Source organism: Lipophrys pholis (assembly GCF_963383615.2).
Source record: "Lipophrys pholis genome assembly, chromosome: 11".
NCBI classification, from domain to species: Eukaryota; Metazoa; Chordata; class Actinopteri; order Blenniiformes; family Blenniidae; genus Lipophrys; species Lipophrys pholis.
In genome coordinates, this window is record NC_137631.1 from 19088494 (window position 1) to 19111205 (window position 22712).

Below are 22712 nucleotides of genomic sequence, written 5' to 3' on the forward strand. Positions count from 1 at the left end.
TGTTAAATATGAGAATATAACATCTTCTCATATTTAACCCTTTTTTGAAATGTTTTAAGAATGGAATATATCATAAGAAATATTCTAAGAAAAGTTTGTAATTGTCAGGACCATGACATATGAAATATACATACATCATTAAGTACAACAGTCCAACGTTCGAATGTGTTATTTAAACAAAAGTACTATAATATCACTTAATAGACACGGTGCATTGTTTTCATTATCACAGTGCAAATCAATCAAATACTTTGTAAACAATATTTGAAAATATAAAGAAAGTAAGACATACAATGTTGATGCAAATGAGCAAATCAAAGATGATTTAACTTGCTATTTTTAATTGGGGGACCAATGATTACATTACAGAATTAGGCAACTTTTCTTATAAAGTGTTAAGAGACTGTGATTTCCTATGAGCTGCACATAGAATAAGAAATCTTTGAACCATATCTTTACTTTACTCTTGTCTTTTTTGTATCACTTAGAAGCCTTAAAGTATTCACTGCATATTTCGTTACAACTTCTTGAAGATTTGTGTCATTAGATCACTTTATAGGAATATGGTTCTTTCAAGAGCCTATATTTGTATGTTAAATGTACATTATAGGAACTTTTGTAATCAAAGAAAGAAAGAAAGAAAGAAAGAAAGAAAGAAAGAAAGAAAGAAAGAAAGGAAAACAAAAGCAAAGAAAACCCACCAAAACCTCTTTATTCTCTCTTTTGAAGAAAAAAAATTCAGCAAATATTTCCTCTTTAATTCTTTCAGTCCAGGAAAGTTTTTGCAAGCTTGTTTGTGTCTGATTGAAGTGAAATATGAGCAGCAAGAGGATCTTCATGATTCAACCATGTGTTGCAATACAAAGTGAGGGAGGGGGGCTGTACTTTCAACACTCCAGCAAAGCATAGGACACAGACTATTGGCTGCTATCAGCTACGTCATGAACCTTATAGATGTTTATCAGGTTCACATTCAATCTTTTACAGTGTCCCACCAATATGGGAAAACAGTTTTTACAACACCCCAAGTTGGATCAGAACAAAGCAAAACAATGTTCACATCAAATCCATTCAAGAAATAAGCATTCTTGAATTGTGTGTTGTGGTTTAACTTCCTAACATTTACTGAAACTCTCGTTGGTTTTTAGGCTTCTTAACTAAGACTAAAGTTTAGTTTTGGAAAATTGGATGTGCTCTTGCACCTATTTGTGGGCCAGCTATAAATAGGGTCCTGCTGGCAACACATGTCTATGATAGGCGGTTACAGCTTTTCTTCTCAGACTCTGGCTCCAAAGCAACATTTGCAACATCTTAATGGTAAGTTGAAAATTTTTACTAAGTTTTAGGGCGGTTTAAAAAACCTTTTTTGTTGTATTCCTAACACAAACAGTAAATGACATGTCTTCTGGTAATGTTTGACCACTAACTGCCTTTGCCCAAGCTGATAACCAATCCTATTTTTAACTTGCTCCAATGAAGTGCTTTGCTTGGTCAAAAAGGACAAGCTTGGACTCTGTCTGTGTGCTTGAGTTTTGTAAGAACAAATACTCTACAAGGTATTTTCAGTTAGCTTTTCAGTTAGACTCTCTTTGTCTTTCTTTCATAATGTCTCTTGTTTTTCTTCACCAGGAGCTTTTACATGGATACCACAATTCATTTTGAGCCTTGAAAGACGTGGACGTGAACGCAGTGCTGTACTGTGGCTGATACATTTATCCTGGATTTAAGATTTTTGGTGAATTGCATCATACAACAATGACTTCCAGAAGACCAATGACCCGTTCTTTTTCTGGCAATGGGAGGACAAGCAGCTTCAGTGACGAAGATGGCAGCAATGGCCGTTCAGAAACCCGCAACACCTACCTCTCAAATGTTAGGCCTGAAAACAGGTAGATAACCTCATTTTGTCATTGATTTGCTGGGAATTATTTTGTTCTTGGAATGTTGATTTATAATTTTTTTTTTCCTTTTGTGCAAATATATGAATTTGTTGTGCATGTTGGATAAGAAAGAACCATAAGAATCTTAGAGGTCATTGGAATCTAAAAAAAAAAATTCTCAAAATGCTTTTTTATATTTCAATCACTAGGCTGAAAAAGTCATCAAATAAGCAAGCCTTTCAACTTACTGTAAACATATCACGTTATATCGATCAGGTAACATGTCGCATGTTCATTTTTCCAGCATATACACGGTACATTTGCGGTTTTCGCCAATGAGGAGGACAACTTTAAAACATTTTTAGGAGGTCTACCTATATCCAGGTCTCAATTATTCACTGACATTCCTTCATTTGCCTCCTCTCTGAATAGCTATTCAAGGTATTCTCGCAGGCCCACGAGGTAATTCCTACTTTGAAACGCTCTTCCCAACTAACAAGTTAACAAAGCGAACTGGTGTACCCCGAGAATGTCAAAACAAATGTTAACTGTAATGTAAGTGTTTAGTTTGTCCAGTGATTTCAGTGATCTACGTTGGTTTCATTGGTGCATTGAAAACCGTGTTTTGCTTGACATCTCACAAGTTTCTGTGGTCACTTTTTCCCTATTCTCGTCACTACTAGAAATTTGCATTAACATCTATTCTTCCTGTTTAAGTAAGTGATTGGAATGCACTGTTCAAAGGTGGAAAAGTCACACAAGTTAATGATGTGAACTGTTACGCTGTCTACTGTATTTAGTGTCAGAAAATTGCTGTTTAATGCACGAGTGTCTCTTTCTAGGAGCACACTGTGCAGCGTCATGGCTCAGCTGACTGAGGACATACAGCCGTCTTTTGAAACCACTTTGAAGTCCAAGGCAGTATCAGAAAACTGTAATGTGAAATTCATCTGTGTGGTATCAGGTAGGTCTTGTTTATCATCATATCACCCATCGTTTTTATTGAAATCTGTCAGAATTATGTGACACTGATGTGAAGATATCCAAGTCAGCTGAAAACACATGAAAATGTAAATTCTAACCCACCCAGTTAATTTCTTTATTATTTGAAAAAAAAAAAAATCTCTTTAAACCCTGGAGGCAATGTATTTAAAAAAGAAATTCTAGAAATTGTGTTCAGCCTCAGGCTAATCCAGTGGGTAGACTCTTCCAACGACAGCAGCTGTTCTCATGTGACACAACACAAACATGATGCAACAGCAAACCATGCATTCAGGCCTAAGCCTGTTTACAGTGTTTTCTCCTTTTTTGTTTCGAACTACCCTTCAGTGTACATTTTTATTCATCACTAATGGACTTGTGTTTGGGACAAATATACTCAAATAGCAGTTTGTGGTACAATCCAGTGGAACTTACTTCAGTGAAGTATATCCATGCCTATAGGATACCCACCTCCTGAACTAAAATGGTATAAAGATGATATGGAAATGGACCGGTACTGTGGACTCCCAAAGTATGAAATTCGAAAGAATGGAAAAACCCATACTCTTCATATTTACAAGTAAGATTAATACAAATATGAACTTTTACTGAAGGATTCACTTTTGTCACAATATCTGTGGTATGCACTTACTGTCTGTTTTCTGTTTCTTAAGCTGCACACTAGATGACGCTGCCATCTATCAGGTGTCAGCCAGCAACAGTAAAGGTATCGTTTCCTGCTCGGGAGTTCTGGAAGTTGGCACTATGAATGAGTTCCAGATCCACCAGCGGTTCTTTGCTAAGCTAAAGCAGAAAGCGGAGAAGAAAAAGAAGGATATGGAGGGGCAGACCAAGAAGAAGGACAAAGAAAACATTGGGAATGAGAAACCACAGAGTAGCCCAGAACCGCCCCCGAGGAAACGGTTCGTTCCTTCAAGAGAAGAGAAGACAGTGGTCAAGGAGCCTGCTGCTGTGGAGCCGCTGGGAGCCACTGGAGAAACTAATGGAATTGGCTCAAGAGTCGAGGAAACAGCCACTGTGGCATCCAAAGACAGTTGTCTACAGGATAAGCAAACCCCGTCAGAAGAAACGTTGGCCAAAAAGAGAATAAAGATGTCAAACGGTATAGATAGTAGCATCAAAAGTAGTACTAGCACAAGCAGTGGCAGAAGCCAGATGATGGGAAATGGAGGTGAAAACTGTTATGATGGCGGCATGAGTTTGGCCCAGTTCTTGTCTGAGACCCTCCAGTCCCAGGCAGATGAGGATAAACAGGCCTCATCTCAAGTGGAGAAGCCACAAGAGATGGATACAACTGTAGTAAACTGCAGTACAGAGAAAGATAATGATCAGGAGAAGATGAGAAAAAAGAAAGAACTGGAGAAGGCATTACAGGAAGAGTACGAGAGAGAGAAAAGAAGAGAACAAGAGTTGATGATAGAGAAAGAAACAGGAAGAGAAAGGCAGTTGGTGGCATTTCATTCAGCCCCTCATGGCCAACATGCTCCAGAAAGCAAATATCACAACAAGGGTCATAAGGATCATGACCATCACAACATCCATGCTTCCATCTCCTCTATGTTTCATTCAGTCAAAGATTTTCTCTTTGGCAAGGGTAAGAAGGAGTGCCATGGCTCTGGTAATTCCCTTAATGACAATGAAGAGCAGTATCATGAGCACCCACTCACCTCAGTACAAGTTCCTCAACCCGAAATGCCACCATCGTTTCAGCTGCAACCCCAACATCATATGCAGTCGAGCAGACCCTCCACAGATGAAGCAGTGCCGATGGAAGTGGATAAATCTGAAGAGTCCTCAGATAGTGTGGCTACAGAAAAACTGTCAGGATCACTTGAGCCAACTCAGTCTACAAATGAAGACAGCGTTCTGGACAAAGACTCTCCACCAGTTTATAAGCTGCAGTGTGAAACTGAAGACGCTGTAGAGGCCTTGCCGGTTTCCTTGGAGCTGGAGAGCACCTGTACAAGTGAAGAAGCAACACCATCCGGGACTCAGGCTCTCACTGAGGTGTGTCAGGTAGGTTTGTAACAATCTTGCTGCCTGTGTGTTTGTCTCAACTCTTTGAATTTCATTTGTGTGGCAAGATCAACAAAAATTTTTTTTTAAAAAAGTGGTTCTTTAGGTGAAAAAGCTATTTCAACTGTGGCAGTATAAAAGGTATATGACACCCATGATTCAATGTAATAATGTCTGGGCAGGGAAGGAAGCTTAACAATGCAGCTTCCTTCCAATGTACACCTGGATTTGATCGACCAGCGATGGTGGAGTGAGCTGTGTTCGCTCTGTGAATCTATGCCTCTATGGCACTGACATCACTCAAAAGTGACTCATGAAGCAACGCGCTGTACGAGTCGAAGGAGCCTCGAGACAACTTGCTCTTAATACACGTGGGGGTGGGGGAAGTTGTATGTCACACCACACACTGTCAGATTAGGATGTAGAATATCTCACGTTGGCTGTGATGAATGGAACCCCAGCGTATCAGCGATCATGATGAAACTTGAATGTTCGAAGTGGCTCTCACGTTACAAACAGGGCTTTGTATGACAGACGACTATGTGGTTTAGATAAGCGGTAGTAGAGTGAGTCCTGTGGCAGGTCTGAGCATGGGAGGATCGCCTCGTAACAGTGGGAACATTCTCCAGTACACCCCCACTTCTATCTCAAAATAAACCTCTTCTTGATGTAGAGAAGAAAGAGGAACACACTGTCAACTCAGTGTGAACAATTTGGAACGGTGTTGTATTTGTATTTAAGGTTAGGCTGTTTCAGTTCATGCAGCGATGACAATCTTGGCACACTATTCTGAATTGTGGTTTGACAGTATGATCATTTTTCTTTTCAAACATGACTTGGATATATACATTTCAAGGCAAACCCGTAACTTTGAGATGCCTGTGCAGTTCTTACATTTTTAATGAAACTTTTGAATTGTTTAAGTAGCAATTCTTAATTTAAACTGAGCAATGAAATATAGTGTGACCATGTCGTGATTAAGTGGTTATAAAAACTCAACTATTCAAAAAGTGTTTCATGGTTGTTGTTTTTTTCTTTTATTTAGCTCCTTCATGGATAAGTTGACAGTAACAATATTTTGTTGTCATGTCAGGATCTTTTCGACATCTTTTTTTTTTTTAGAACTGGTGTGTAGTGTTCATACTTAAATCATGTCATGAGGTGCTCAAAGACATGTGGGGGAAAAAAGTGAAGTGACAATATTTCAATATCCACCTGCTGTGAATTGAATATCTGCAATGTGGAACTACAACCAAACTACAGTAGTTATTAATTCTAATGCTTTATCGATGACTAACTTGAGGAAGTCACTGCATTTTTATGAACAATGTTTTCTCACATGAGCGTGACATCTATTCATACACAGGTGTAGTTGTGACAACAGCTTCATTTTTAGACTGAATGTGACACTGGTTCCTTTCCATCGAAAGCAGCAACTTCTTTTTTTTTTGGGAGGGGGGGGGACAGCCACCAGCAGCCAAACATGCTGTCACGAGGGCTCACGTGGCAGCACAACTATTCTGTATACATTTTAATGGCATGAGCTGCAAAAGATATGAGCTGTAGGAGCAAAAACATGTTTATGGTGTTGAGTGTGTGTGTGTGTGTGTGTGTGTGTGTGTGTGTGTGTGTGTGTGTGTGTGTGTGTGTGTCTGTGTGTGTGTGTGTGTGTGTGTGTGTGTGTGTGTGTGTGTGTGTGTGTGTGTGTGTGTGTGTGTGTGTGTGTGTGTGTGTGTGTTCAGTATGAAAATTCTTGTTGTGGCTTGTCTTTTGTCAGGATGGAATCTGTTGTTTATTCACAGCCTGCCAGTGCATGTATGTGAACAGCACAACCATGTGGAAATTCTTGTTGTAGTTAGAGTTTACTTAGCTAATAACTGGTAAACTTTGTCGGCTGACTTCAGGTTTCTTCCTGTCAGGTGAGGATATAAGGCTGCCGTGACATATCGAGTGCGTCAGGATCTGTCAGCGTTCATACCCTTGTTGATTGATAGCAGAAGAATTTGTCTCAGTCTATATGTGTCACACTGTCAAAGGTCATTGCTGTAAGTTAACTCTAACAAGCGTCTTAAAAACACTCTGGGCTTATTACCATATGACTGAATGTTTTTAATTCAGTAAAATTAGATTACATTTCATGAAAATTTCATCCAAAATAAAGGTTAGGAGTGTGTTCACTTTGAGAGACAAAGTTTGCTCTTGCTGCGGATTCACTGAAGTGCTTACATACTGTCTTTGTTCACTTTCTCTCAGGGTGAAGAGAAACACTTTGAAACCGTGTCATCTGGTAAAGATTCACCCACACACCAAGTACCACCGTCCCAAAAGGTTTCACCACCGCCTAATCAAGTTGCAAGCAATGAGTCCTCACCATGGAAAGATAATGCCGTTTATCCACAAACCCAAGCCCAAGATGTTAAAGAAAGCCACCCCTCAGCCACAATCACCAGTTTAGCAGATTACAATGCCCCCCCTCAGACCATTATCTCACTTGCAGGAAGCCTCAGCGTTGGTGAGGCACCCACCAAAACTTTACACGAGGAGGAAATAACTGATGATAACAGAAACAAAAAATGTGAATCAGACACAGAGGAAGGCCTTGCTTCTAATAAGTTACATGGGGAAGAGAAAGATGAAGTGAAATCAAACAAACAGGTATGCTCAGATATAAATAGATCTGAGGCTACCAGATCAGTCCGATCAACATTTTCTCCAGAAGACCAAATTAAGCCAACAGAATCTAAAACATCTGATGAGATCGTTTTTCCTCCATCTGGTGTAGCAGCATGCAGGGTTGACAGAGATTATGCAGATGAAGAGACCAAATGTACTTCACTGGTAAAGGAAATGAATGTAGGATTTTCTGCAACTGCAGCCTCGGAGAGTTTAGAGACGAGTGACCTAAAAACGCAGTATAAATGTGCTCCTGCTTCAAGAGACAAAATCAAAGAAGGCCACAATGATGATGCATTGCAGAGTTCAAACGGTCATGAATCAGATCATGAATCGGAAAAGGTGCGGAGTAGCACTTTAGTAAAAGGGTTAAAGGGAAATTTGTCTAATAGTGTAAAGACAGAACAAGTACACACAGGAAGTAAGAGTGTTGAAGTGGAGAGTGAACATTTGCAGACTGAAGCGGAGGGGGAACCTGTAGTGAAGGTGGGGGAACTTGATGAATCGAATATCCATTCAGTAACAAAAAGCAATGAGATTAGTGCTTATGTTTTAGAGGATTCCAGTAATAACCCTCATCAAGAAAACAGTGGGAGATTAGATAGTCGGCCCTCAGAGAATATTCCTTCAGTTCAAATTTCTGCTACTGATTACAGCTCAGATATTAAACCAGTTGAGCCCAATTTCACCCCTATTGACCAGTTTATAATCCCCAAAATTGAAATAAAGGAGCCAGAGCTTAAAGACAGTACTTTGCCTTTAACAATATTGGCCAAAAACCAGCAAGAGGAAACATATTTGCAAAAATATGATGCAACTCATGTGTCAGCGATAATAAATCAAGATCGGAGCGTGGCAGATTCCCCAGACTTGTTTCCCACACAGAAAACTATGCAGGATGACGATCACCTCTCACCCACACGCAGTGTGAAGGAATCTGCTCAGTGTAATGAGAAAGAGAAGATGGAATGGGAGGATCTACATGGGAAAAGCAGCAAACAGCTCCCTCAGTTGGACTTTGCATCAATTCCAGTTATAAATGTGTCGTGTACTGACGATAGGGAGAGTGAATCACCTGTAAGCACCGATATGCCAAACACACAACAGGATTTGGACTCTCCAAAGATGCCATTGTTTGTGGTGCCACCAATCTCTATCACTTGTCATGAAAGTGATCCTGAACTGGGACTGCCGACTCAAAGTGAGAAAACAGAAACAGAAACTTCAGATGGCACGAAACAGGAAACAAAATCTGAGGTTGGCAATACTATAACAACGTCACAAAAAAATCAAGCTGGAAGGCAGGAGTTTGATGAAATGTCAGAAAATGCTATCAAAGAGAACGCCCCCACAACTCTATCTGAAATTACAATAAAGAAAGTTGGTGACAGTGTGTCGTCAGTCTCTCAAAGGACAGAGAAAAGCTCTGCACCAGAAATCTTGAAACCAAAATCCGTCAAAGATACTAGAATGGAGAATTCAACATGCATTGAAGATCTCCAGAAAAACAGAGGCTCTGTTGAAAGGCTCACCTCCAAGCCCCCAGCATATCCATCACTGAGTCCAGCCAGTCTGCGCAAATTTATGTCCAAAGCTGCGCCAGACTCAGACAATGAGGCTGTGACAAATGCCTCTGCGGTCCTGAATGACAAGGGAGATGACGATCTCAGTGGAGGCTCAACACCAACATCATCCCTCTCCTGTGAGAGCAGTCCAAGGATGAAGCGCAGAGACAGTCTGACACTCATACGGTCCGCCACCCCTGAGGAGTTGGCCTCTGGCGCGAGGCGCAAAATCTTCATGCCAAAAGCTAAAGACGATGCAGAGGCGTCGGTGTTTGGTGTGCCAGATGCACAAGGCAAGAAAGAGAGTTCCTATATGTCACCCAGCCAGGCTCGCAGAGCAGCATTGCTCCAGGCTGGTACAGGACAAAACACCCCACCAATGGAGAGGCGCTCGCCGCTGCTGACTCGCCGAAAGGCCACCTTGGAGGTGCCCAAAGTCATGGAGGAGCCACCTATTGAGGAGCCAGCCAATAACAAGCGAGAGGACAAACCAGCTGAAAAGAAATTAGATCCACTGAAAGGTAAAGTATCTATCTTTTCTCATGCATGCAAAACATGGTGTGTACAGGAAAAAGAGGAACATTTTCAAATAAATAATTGCTTGTTTGGGAAACTTAATATCTTGTTTGGGGCAGTGGTTGTCTAGAGGTATAGGGACTTCAGATTGGAAGTTTGCAAGTTTGAATCCCACAGTTGACATGCAACCACTGTGGGTCACTGAGCAAGATCCTTGACCCCCATCAGCCCCCCGGAGTGCCGCAATGTGGCTTCACCTCCACACCTTAAAAATAGGATTGGTTAATAGGGTGGGGGGGGGGGGGGGGGGGGGGGGGTTCCTAAAGGGGATTAATATAGAATGAGTAGTTTACACTCTAAGAATTTTCACTTTAGTGATTATTAATGTAATCAATATTGGGACTCGAGTCAATGAAATACACTTTAACTGGCTGATCTCTACCAAAATCAGATGTGATATACTTTCACAAAAAAAGAAACTGAACAAACACTCAAAATAATGGCACATAAACTCTAATGTTGTCACAGGCTTCCCATGTTTTTGCACATAATGTCTCTCACTCTTTTGCTTAGTATTGTCTGATAAAGTTTAATTAAATAAATAATTCCTAACTGGTCTTCTAAATAATATGTAGGGCAATTAAAAGTAAGCCTGCCCCATACAGATACCAAATGCCAAAAAATATATAAGCCAGTTGAATTCAGTAACCTAAGGAGAAGCCTCAGACAAATATTGGAAATTTCATGATGTATCACATGGCCTGTGATAAACAAGTGGGAAAGTGGAAGCATCAGAATGCCTGTTCAGCATGGTAGGCCATGTGTTCACACTGAGCATCCTTTGCCTTTCTCCTATGCACAACCAGCTCCGCAGGTAATCCGTAAGATCAGGGGGGAGCCATTCCCAGATGCCTCGGGACACCTGAAGCTCTGGTGCCAGTTTTTCAATGTGCTCAGTGACTCCACCATTAAGTGGTACAAAGATGAGGAAGAAATACTCGAGGTGAAGAGAAGGCAAGTCATAAATTCTTATTATTGCTATTCTAGTTTAACCTGATACAGCATGGTTTTGTGGAGGGGTTTGTTGTTGGTATTAGCAAAACAATATTCACCTTTTCTACTACTATAATTATGGGAATTTCCAGCCAAAATGACTGGTAAAACCTGAACCTGGGCGGGATCCAAATAGGAAATGATAATGCTTCAAGGATAAACAAGATTTATTTGGGCCTCAGGGTGCATTGCGTGGCCTTGTGTTATGCTCATATACTCACTGCAGAGATGCCCAGCTCATGTGACTGTGAACCCCACAGCTGTGACACAGTGAGGTGGATATCTGGCTAGACACGGAAATTGTAACCCGACACAATATTTTCCCAGGGAGCATTAAAAGTCTATATATGTGTTCGTGGTTGCAGCGTCAGCAGACCGCTGTCACACAGCATGATCATCTGTCTCACAGTGACACCTTGTGGGTTGATGGTGAATCTATTAACTAGGATACATTTCTCCATTTTAATGGTTTATGTATGTATGTTTTATTTTACCCCTCAAGTGGTGGTGATGAAAGTCAAGTAGCACTGGCAATTGTTATGGCATCCAGCCAAGACTGTGGTGTGTATGGCTGTACCATCAATAATGAGTACGGGACTGACACCACTGACTTTCTGCTAAGCGCAGACGGTAAGATACAGCCCGTATTGACATATTTGAAACAAATCAGCATTTTACATCAGGTGAAATGTCTATCAGTAGTCTAATGATTTTTTTGGTTTGTGATTTTTCTTTTCCAGTTCTGTCTGATATACTACTTAAAGATGAGTTGGAAGGTATTGTCTGGCTGCCTTTGTTGCATCAGTCCTTTTTTAGACTTTCCTTGAATTACAGCTTGTAACTCTATTTCTGTGCTTCCCTTAGTTGGAGAGGAGATAGAAATGACCCCAATGCTGTTCACTAAAGGCCTGGGCGACTGTGGCGGCTGGGGTGAGAAGTACTTTGGCCGCATTATGACTGAAACGGTGCACATGGGCGAGGGCTACGCTCACAAATCCAGCAAAGCGAAAGTTATTTATGGTCTGGATCCTGTTTTTGAGTCAGGAGCCACTTGTATCATCAAGGTTCAAAACCCCATTGCTTATGGAACCAAGAACGAGAGAAACCTCTCGGAGAGAAATCAAGACATTACAAAGCAAGTGAGTATGTTTTTACAGTCTCGGAAGCCAAAGTAAATTGCTCACAATAAATTCCAATAATCACAGTACACACTTACTTCTTCATTCAAATCTTTTTTCAGGGATGTAAAGTGCAAAATATGATTCGAGAATACTGCAAAATCTTTGCGGCTGAAGCAAGAGTTAATGACAACTTTGGTTTTTCACTGGAGTAAGTGTACAGCACATTAAAAAAAATAAATCATTTATTTCGTCTATAAAATGAAGCACATATTGTCATCATACTGCTAATATTTTGTGATCCCTGCAGAGTGACTCCTCTCTATTTGATGTACCGCCCTGCAAACTCTGTACCATACGCAACAGTGGAGGCTGATCTTACAGGTGTCTACCTTAAGTATGCATGGATGGATCCTAAGGGCAAACTGGTCACACAAAACGTATCGGAGGTAGAGCAGAAATGCAGCACCTTCCAGCACTGGATCCATCAGTGGACACATGGCAATTTGCTGGTCACTCAACTGGAGGGTGAGCCATGATATTATTAAGAAACTGTTATGGTTGCATTTTGTGTATATGTATCTATAGACACACTCAATTAAAAAAACAACAACTATGTTTTATGTTTGCAGGTGTTGAAACAAAAATTACAAACATTAGAGTCGCGACCAAGTCAACAGGGTTTGTATTACTGTCATTACATCCTAAATGTATTGTTGTGTCAACAGCTGTAGTAAAAAAATCATTCAATAAAAGTTTTTTCCTTTTTTTTTTTATAAAATAGTAAAAAAAATTAAAAATAAAACGTCCTAAAAGGGTGTTTCCTGCATTTCAGATACCAAGGACTGACTGAGCGTGGGTCTCCTGAAGTATTCGAACAGTTCCTGACACAACATCAGTGCAACTACTACTGTGGACTTCTTGGCTTGCGTCCACTCCGGTCTCCGGATAGTCTGCAGCAGCCCTCTAAGATAAAGGGCTCCAGAAGCCCCCTACTCAACCGCAAGTTGGGGTCTAACAGTCCACAGCTTCATCGAAAGGGAGAAAGCCCCAAGGTGTCTAGAAAGACAAATTCTAGCCCAAAGGTTAGTAGAAAGGTCCAAGAGACAGATGAGAGTAAATCCCAACCCAAGCCTGCAGAAACTCCTGATGCTCTTGAAATGAGGTAGGAGGGGGGAAAAGCGTCTCAAACAATGTTTGTTTCAAGCAACGTTTTATTGTTTTTATTGGTGTAGTTTAAGTTGTTTCTTTCCACTCGTGAAAGGCAACAAGGACTTGAAGAGAAGGAGTTAAGAGCGGGGGGGAGGAAAAGCCACTTCTTAACTGAGCATAAAGCATTGTGAAAGAAAGAATTACTGTGAACTTCCGATTGTGGGACGTCCGCCCTCTGGCTGGACAGTTAGCTTCTTACAATGGCGAATAAAAGCTTTATGATGTTTGGAGTGGGGAGCGAGGTCATTTTTTTTTTTTTAAACCTCACAAGCAACAAACAGCAAAAGTCAAGATTTTTCTATTTCTTTTTTAACCCAGCGGAGAAAAGAAGCACTGGGTCACACTCCAGCTGAAATGAGGCCACTGACTTACTAAAAACCCCTTTCTCAGAGTCTTATCAGCTCTATGAGTCGACAACTCTCCAAGCAACATCTTCCAAATAATTCAAAAACAGTGAGGTTAACCACAGCCACAGAAGGTGTGTTTGTATTTTTCATGAGTAGAACGTACTGTTGGGATAAATTGCATGGTCATCTGTGATGAACAGTATGCGTGCAAGGGTGCAAGGAAGAAAGTTTATTATCAAAAACATGGGGCCTGGCTTTTCTTTACGCAGCAAAGTTGGGCTCATACTGCGAGTTATCGCAACACAATCTTTAGATATAAAATGTTAGTGTGCACTTTGTTTTTGGCATTACTTTTTATTAGTTTTTTCAGGACTTTATGTCTCTTTATCATTGTAGCTCTGTTAATGGAACGAGTCCTCTTAACAGTAAATTGTTCACATATAGATTCCAGTAATCACAGTACACACTTTACGATTCATTTAGATAGGTTTTTTGTTCATGAATGTAAAGTCCAATTTGTGACTCGAGAATACTGTAAAATCTTTGCTGCTGTCTGTTTTATCTAATGTCGGTCTGTGCAATGAGTCCTCTTAAGACATCTTCAGAGTATGGTGACAAATCAATGAGCCACAAGGGGATTTCCAGTCAAATCTTTTACCATAAATGAGGTCCATGCAGTTGCTGGGACTTGACCTCTGGAACTATATTCTATACACGCCACCAAATGAAATAACCACACCAAGCAGACACCAAACTTTAAGATACTTATTGATCTCTATGTTTTTGGGTTGTTGGTTTTTTTATGACAAGGATTTCCTGTAGAAAAGAGCAGTTTGTTAATTTTGATAAGACCTAAATCAGTCTCTTTTTTTTTTTATAGATTTTAAAGCCATGATAGTCAGTTAGAAGTGGGATAACAGTGTTATCTTTTCAGTTTTGTCATGGGTTTACATGACAAATTCCGGTGGTGTTCTGTCACCTTTTATACATACTGATGAGTGAACAACATCTCTTTTGGAATTCCTGTCATGGACTCTTGGTTAATGTTCAATGCAAGCCCCACTAAAGAAACTCACAAACCTCAACTGGCGTTATTTATGAGATCACTAACTGCATGAAGCCTGATGAATGGAAACAAAAAAACAATTTAAGGAAAATTGTATCAGATGGAGTTATACGATTTGAAGTTGTTGAATAAGGTGAAAAGGTTGTGGTGTATATAAAGGACTAAATGTCTGAAATAATGGTGAGACAAGTCATTGCACATGCATGATGGAGTGTATGAGTGATTGAGTGGGCGAATAAATGTGTGTTGTAACAAGTGTGCTGCCTATGATATGTTACACCATGTCACCAATACTTTTTTTTTTTTAATAAATGTCTCAAACAAATATGTGCATAATTTATTTTTGATTGTTTTTACATGAAATTACTATCGTTATTAACATTATAAACACTTATTCTTTTCCGCTTTATATAAAGTATTTACATTTATCATATTGTTGATGCATGAATATTTCCTGAGGGACAGTTCATATAGCTGTTAATTTCTCCTTGGCTTTACACAGAAGCCTAATTTTAAAAGTTTTATAAAATATTACACATGACAGGTACAATCATCTTTAAAAGACATTCATATAGTTTATACTTTCATACGGCAACTGTCACAAATATATACAAATATGGAGAAATGTGAATGAGAGAAAAGACGCTGACTCTTGACGAAACAAAAACTTCAAGGGAGTGAAAAGAATCAGACAAATTTGTTGGGTAGTGTAATGTATGTAGCTACAGTAGAAGGCACATCTGAATACTCTGCACACATTTGACTTGTCATATCAATGTATTAATCCACGTGGAGTTTTACATAATTATTTTGTAAGTCAAGTACAGCCAATTAAAACATTTGTTTTAATGAAAAATAAATATTCCGTTTATTGTATCATCACCAGCAATGCATGCACGAGGGATCGCTTTGTAATTTGAGATATCGGCTGCCATGTTAATGCCTTTTATTTTGAAGGCAGAGTTCAGTCGCACCCCTGACAGCTGATTTTAATATCTTTAACAAAAACATCATCCTCCATGAAAGCCACACATTAAATTGTTTAGTGATACTTAACAGTTTGGACTGTTCTCTAAATTTCCCCCAAGGTGTAAATGAGTGTGTGTGTGTGTGTGTGTGTGTGTGTGTGTGTGTGTGTGTGTGTGTGTGTGTGTGTGTGTGTGTGTGTGTGTGTGTGTGTGTGTGTGTGTGTGTGTTCATGGCTGTTCGTCTCTCTGTATTTGCTACTCTGAGGAGCTGGAGACCTGTGGGTGCACCCTGCCTTCACCCATATTCAGCTGGTTGAGTGGTGCTCAATGCCACAACCCTAAGCGGTTTTGGATTGATGCTCATCAAAATGGCAAAGGTGGCTCCATATACCAAAATGTGTTTAACAAATGTGCACCTCTACACAAACAGCTGGCACTTATTGGACTTATACAAATGATTTATAAGAAACTCAAGCAGCTAAGAGCATAGGGTGGCCTACACAGGAACATGTCTGTGGGAAAATTTCTCGATAAAAGTATTGCAATTTTAAGGGAAATTTTGTTGATATGCTCTTGCATGTGGTCTTTGAGTCCATGCCGTTCCCCTCTAGTAGCAAACTGCCTCAGAAAGACCACAACACTTACAACAATCTCTAAGAAACGTTGTTGCATTTGCGACTGTGCTCCATGATCCTTCAAATGAGATGGTGCCATTGTTGACAGTGCTGCAAGCCAATGAATTACACAAGTCAATACAAATAGAACCATATCACAAAGGGATATTTAACTCAATAGGCACACATTTAGAAATATTCGTCAGGGGTCTGAGTCTTGTATTTAGGTCATTTAGCCACCAGAACACCGTTTTTTTATTAGAAATGATGGTGCATACCTTTGAAAGAGATCCTCACAACAGGTTTGAATGTTTGCATTTGTAGTATTGAAAGCTGATTGTTGAAAAAGCGTCAAACAGTCAACTGGGGGAACAAACAGGAGCCCTGAGAAAGAGAAAGTAGTTTAGTTTCTCCGTGACACAGGACTGCGATACATTTTGACTACAGAAAATAGATTTACCTGCGATGCAGGCATTGACCAGAGATACACACGTGCCAGTAAGCATGGCTCTCACAACCAAAGCTGAGATGTCACCTCGTCTTGATGGGCATATGGATGCTTCAAACAAAAAATAAAAGCTTACAGTTTAGGTTCAACTCAAAAAAAAAGAAATACAGAATGTGACAATGACATGATGAAATACTCACACAGGCCTCCAATCACAATACCCAGAGAGCTGAAATTAGCAAATCCACAAAGAGCATAAGTGCAGATTATTTCTGATCGGATCTGAAATGGGAAAGATTTTGCATCGTGTGAAAACATTGTTATCATTATGGTGAAGTTCATCAGTAAACTAAGAACATTTACTCACAGAAATCCACTGTCTTTCACCTCCTATAATTTCATCTATTCCACTGATTCTGTTTGTCATCATTCCAGACAATTTCTCATAAGCCACAAACTCATTGAGGAAGAGCTTTGTGCCAATAAGTTCAGCCACAGTGAAACTCTCATCGTACGGTATTCCCATCATGAAGGCCAGAGGCATGAACAAGTATGAGCAGATGAGCTATGAAAACACAAACAGAAACTGGTATTCAACTAGACTGAAGCGGACTATGTTAAGTTGTCGGTAAAAGCCAAACACGTGAAAGATAGCCAAAAATATATTCAAGTTGAAATTATCAAATGTCAGGATAAATCAATTATACAATGACAATTGCTAAACATGGGCCGCAAAACAAACTCTACCATTAGCTGTTTGCCTTTTGCTAAAACATACCTCAAATGTGATGGAAGGATATCCCACCATCCCTCCAAACCAGCTCAAAGCCTGGTTTATAAAAGCCAGAATAGCAAGGAAGGCTATCAGGTTTGCAGCTATGTTTGCAATCAGACCAATCGATGCAGATGCTCCACTGCTAGCAGCCTCCAAGATGTTCTGCTCGTTGCTTGAAAGTTTGAGAAAGTCATTCAAATCACAGAGGTAGAATGGAAACAATGTGCATTGTATAGGGAGAACGTAATAGGTACAAACCCACAAGCCACTTTGATATTCTTCCCTGAAGTGAACATGCTCTTCTCTGTCTCTGGGTAGGACAGTTTAGAGATGGCCAAAGCACAAGGAGCAGCCATGACAGAGGCAGATATCAAGGAAGATGCATCAATCTGAACAAAGACAAAGCATCGTTCAATGAAGATCTTTCATTATGGTACATACACAGGGTACCATGTTTTTTTTTTTTGTTTTTGTTTTTTAATTATTGTTAGCAAACTGCAAACGATGTCAGGAAATCACGTGCTATATAGTAAACAGTTCATTTTACAAAGGTGAAAATTAGATACACAAAAATTATTAATAAATATTAATTAATGAATTCATTATAAATATTAATGTCAACCAACTGCGTTTTGGATATTATATGAATATAGTTAATGATCATTAGATGTGGTGAGGCAGAGCTCCCTTCTGATAATTTCCTTGAACCCAATCCCAAACTCAATCTTATAATATCATTCATATTAATATCATTCAGTTTTTACTAGTTTTGCAGTACACATTAAAAAGTGAAATGAAAAGAGTTTTATCTCACCCCAAATGAGATGAATGCCCCCATGACACTGCCTGCAATGGTGGCAAATCCACCAGTCATAACAGCGTGGATCTCAGATTTGGTCATGTCCTTCAAGTAGGGGAGGATCAGCAGCGGCGCTTCAGTCTAATGCACAAGAAATCACATCAACGCAAACAATGGGAGACACTTTATTTTCTGAATTTGTTCATTAATGCCTTGACTTATCTAAAAGTGTTTTCACACTGCAGGTAAAACGAAGTGTTTTTACAGACATCAAACCCTAACCAAAGTACCTGTCCAACGAATATATTGCCTGCCACGCTCAAGGTCTCTGTTGCAGATGTTCCCATCGTTATCTGCATAGCCCATGAGATCTGAAAAGACAAAAACACATGGCTCTTGGTTACATTATAACTCTGCAGGCGTAAGCACTACACACCCAGGCCAGTAAAGACACACACGATGTTGTGCGGTTAATGATTTACCTTCAAAATGAGCCACTGCATTATTCCCAAAAAGTAGAGGATCGACATCACACTACTGAAGAACACAACAATGGGCAAAGCCTGAGAGGAAATTATAAAAAGTTAAGTGTTTTAAGGGGAACTTTTTTTGTTTTTAAGAAGAATCAACTACACACTCATACACTTACTTGAAAGGCAAAAACGCTTTCAATCAGCTCGGACCCAAAAACAAAGCTTGAACCTGCTTTTGTATAGTCCAGGAATATCTGTAATCACATGATATAAAGAAATCTTCAATTAAATCAGTTTAAATCCTCAATTTTTCCCCCATCATTTATACGAGATATTTATTAGATTACACTAGTGGTTATTAAATTTTACAACAGGAACTAAAATTGCCCTGTGGTAGAGATAATGAGCAGAACTAAACAAATAAAAACTGATTAAGGAAGCAAATCTCAGTGCACATGTTGTGACCCGACCCCTGCATGACTAAAGAATAAATGAACAGCATAATAAAGTAGCTCTAAAGATAACAACAAATGAGGCACTCAGGTAAAAACACTGTGGCCTGGTAGATAAGAAACGCATAAGCAAAGTCTGCTGTGACAACCAGGAGCTTTGAATCATCTATAATGAAACTCTGAAGAAGTACTGGATTGCACATTTTGTACTCATGTCTTCTCTTTGTATTGTTTTTCATTCCTGCATGTAATATATGCAATAGCGAAATCATGACATGTGCATTTGACTGGTGGAGGTAGTTTGAGGTAAGACACAAGGAAATGGGATGCTATTCATATCAAGAGATAGTATTTGCCACCAGGCATCCACATTTACCTTTTGAAGGGCACTAATGGAATTACCTGGAAATTAAGAATATCAATTCCAAAATGTGATTAAATGACTTTGAAGTGTAATTTAAAAAAAAAAAAATTGTGAATGCCACTGAAAAGCATTAATCCGACCAAAATGACACAATTGATCATTTCTAGGGGTAAACGTTTCCAAATTTGAGATTTGAATCCATCCTTTAGTGAATTCCTGTATAAGATTGATAGGATTAACATAACTCAACACCACTAATGTACTATATAATGTATTATTTGCACACAAAAAACTCAGTATGACTTCTGTGAACCATTGTGTACACAGACAGCACCACCACCCCTTTTTTTTATTGCTACATTGTTATTTTATTGTTTCTTTTACATTTTCCACTCCACCAAGCAAGTGTACTGACTGGAGGAAGTCATTTGCTATGTATTTCACTTATTTGGAAGTTAGTAAATATGTTCACTGGCCCAGTAAAGGATAAAGGTGTATATTTATTTATTACATGCAGTATACTACTTGAAATTATTAAAAAAGGAAATGACTATTGTTCTTTTTGAGTTGTTTGGTCATACTTGACAGGAGCTGACCATTATCATTAACTTTGAAATCAGTTCCTTGGTTTATCAGTGTAACACGTGAGCTAGTTTTTAGTGCCAACACCTGAGTTCCTTCCTTAATTTCTTGGATAACACCCAGTTATTAATGATTCATTTTTATTGTCTTGCTTAGTTGAGTAGACATCGAAATGTTATACCTGTACTTGTGTTCCGAGCCAATCGAAAGCAATAAATCCAGGTTCTGTGCGTATGACAAAGAGGCCGATACAGAACTGCAAACCAAGCCCCCAAAACACAGGCCTCCATGACACCTAAAAAAAAAATAAAGAAAGTAAGTGTCTTGACCATCAGTGTATCGGTAACTGCCAATAAAGTACGGTGTTATTGCAAAGAAGCGCTTCAGGTAAGTTTTAAGATTATAGGGGCACAAGGCCAAATGATATCCAAAGTCTCAGCTAAACAGAACAGAGATAACCCGAGAGATAGTGCCTATTATGAAACAGGCGTCACCACAGTAACTCTTCACTCAACTCAGTGTCAGAGGAAACACTCACCATTGCCCTGTGGGCAGAGAGGAGGAATACAAGCACGACAAACATGCACACACCTCCGAATGAGATAAGCTGCTCGGGACGCTGGCTTGTGTCTAAAGCGAGCCACAACACAAGCAGAACCACAACCACCAAAATGAAAACCCTGCAAAAGACACGGAGGAACTCAATGACATGTTCTATAAGGTTATCGTTACAGTGTAACTCGAAATAATAAATCCATTCACCATTTCAGCCATCTCAAGTTGGCTTTGAAGCATTTGACTGCAGGCTTAAAACACCGGCTGATGCTTTCTCCTTTGTACTTCTTCAGAAGTTCATAGGATTGGGCGGCAACAGCCAAACTGGTTAAGACTACAAGAGCTATGGCTCTCTGGAAATCCAAAACACAGGCTGCAATGAAGTACGCCACGTAACCTACAAGAGGAGAACATTTTGGTTGGTCAAAGTTATTAAATTTTAGTTATCCAGTCTCAAAAAAACTTAAGTGTGCAAAATAAACACTGAAGAGACTGTTGATATTACCTGCTCCAAGTATGCCCAAGACAATGCATTTGAATATCCTTGAATGATCTTTGATGTAGTTTTCTGTGGCATTTATCGGCTGACTGACTTTGCTAAAGTACAGAGCAAACCAAAAGTAACGTCAGATTAGTTTTAAAAACAACTGACGTATTGAATGCTGTTCTTTGAAATTAATACAAACATACATTATCCAATTTTTCACCACTTTCACATTAAATACATTCACATCCTAATAGTCAAGGAGATTTCAGTCTCATCGACAGAAATGCACAGGCTTTTTAGCTGAATGTATGCAAATTATAATTGCAGTAGAGTAAAAAATAAAGTGTAAACATGAGCAAACACGGATACAGATACGTGAACCTACTGCATTACTACAACTAGAAGCATTAAAACCATTTTTACTTGCAAAAAGCTGTGAGCTAACACACCTCAAGTATGATCCCAATCCCTTTTTTTTCTTTTCCTCTTCCTTTTTCGTGCTGCCAGAGTCACTAATATTGTCCTCCTGAGGAAATAAAAATAGTTGTTTTTCAGAGAAAATATCTTGCTTTCCGACTGACATTAAAAAATAACAAAAATAAATACAAACCTCTAATTCGAAGCCCTGATTGTCCACGCCGTGTCCATGGGCATTGGTGACACTTTTGAGCTGGAAAGTGTTTTCTTCCACTGGAAAACATAATGAGAGTTCACCTTTATCCAGCAGCCAATGAGAAAATTCTGTTAACTTAAAAAATCAAGAATACCAAACAAGTCTGAATGCACTCCAAGATTAAAAAAAAAAGACTTAAGAAACAGGCCTGTGAAGTCCTGGATTTATCTTGTAAAATGGAGTGCACAGAAATACCAATCCACAACAGCAATACAAGCAGCTTCATTCAAGGATATGCAGAGCTAATGGCTTACTCATTGTGCGTCCTCCCAAACCCTGCTGTCAAATGCCTGTGCTGTGAAACACACTGCAGGAAAACACTCTCTGCCCTCAATGAAATATCTTATCATTAATTAACAGACACGTTACGTACTGCTCTGATTTCACAGGAAGAACGCGGTGGAGGCAAAAGTATCATGCAACAGGAATGATTTGTTTAACAACACTTGGCCAAACATGAGTTTGCACATTCATCCATTTACCAGCTTGGCAGAACAGCTATGATAGCAGTACTTTATATGTATCAACATCCATTCATTTTCTTCCGCTTATCCGTTTCCGGGTCACGGGGGTGACAGTCCGAGCACTGTCACCCAGATCACAATGCACCGGTTAAGAACCTTCCTGCAGGTGGTGAGCCCACGGGAAGGTGACGCCCGGCGTGGGACACGAACCCACTACCCCTGAGATTGTGAGTCTCATGCTCTACCAACTGAGCTAGCCGTATCAACAACAAAGCTTAAATAGTGAATGAATTAGGAGTGTCTTCGTATGTGGTTTTTCTCAGCATATGATTCATGTAAGTTGGGAAAAAGTCTATTATTTGCTAAGAGAGCATTCTAAAAATAGATTTTGTCACAAGTATCTGAACCATCAACATGATGAAGAAGCATGAGTAGATATCACACAGACGCACTGCCGCAAGAGGGATTCTTTATCCTTTATCGTCGTATAGTGTAAGATATGAAGTATAAATCATTGCTACATTAGATTACATTTATTATTGTTAAGTGTTGTTGTTGTTGTTTTTGTTTGCCTTCCAATAGGGTCCTCGTACAGCTCTGCTTGGGCTCG

General features: G+C 39.5%; 2 protein-coding genes across 2 annotated transcripts; one reads left to right on the forward strand and one right to left on the reverse strand.

Moving 5' to 3' along the window:
* The first annotated feature begins 1215 nt into the window (after window positions 1-1215).
* Window positions 1216-14770, forward strand: alpk3a (alpha-kinase 3a). Its single transcript, XM_080474797.1, has 14 exons — window positions 1216-1317; window positions 1630-1889; window positions 2723-2844; window positions 3324-3441; window positions 3536-4898; window positions 7152-9657; window positions 10519-10666; window positions 11208-11335; window positions 11446-11481; window positions 11570-11844; window positions 11946-12034; window positions 12134-12351; window positions 12456-12504; window positions 12659-14770. Exons 2-14 carry the CDS (start codon window positions 1756-1758, stop codon window positions 12990-12992), a joined length of 5520 nt encoding a protein of 1839 aa, XP_080330923.1. The 5' UTR covers window positions 1216-1317; window positions 1630-1755; the 3' UTR covers window positions 12993-14770.
* A 776-nt stretch (window positions 14771-15546) lies between these two features.
* Window positions 15547-21916, reverse strand: slc28a1 (solute carrier family 28 member 1). The gene is made up of 18 exons (XM_080475809.1): window positions 21893-21916; window positions 21576-21655; window positions 21415-21491; window positions 20984-21075; window positions 20686-20875; window positions 20462-20603; window positions 20105-20218; window positions 18702-18779; window positions 18535-18615; window positions 18343-18423; window positions 18068-18193; window positions 17512-17642; window positions 17257-17425; window positions 16846-17043; window positions 16679-16760; window positions 16491-16589; window positions 16309-16414; window positions 15547-16141 (listed from the first exon to the last, which is right to left on the reverse strand). The coding sequence occupies exons 1-18, from the start codon at window positions 21894-21896 to the stop codon at window positions 16024-16026; spliced, it is 1968 nt and encodes a 655-aa protein (XP_080331935.1). The 5' UTR covers window positions 21897-21916; the 3' UTR covers window positions 15547-16023.
* Between the last annotated feature and the right edge of the window lie 796 nt (window positions 21917-22712).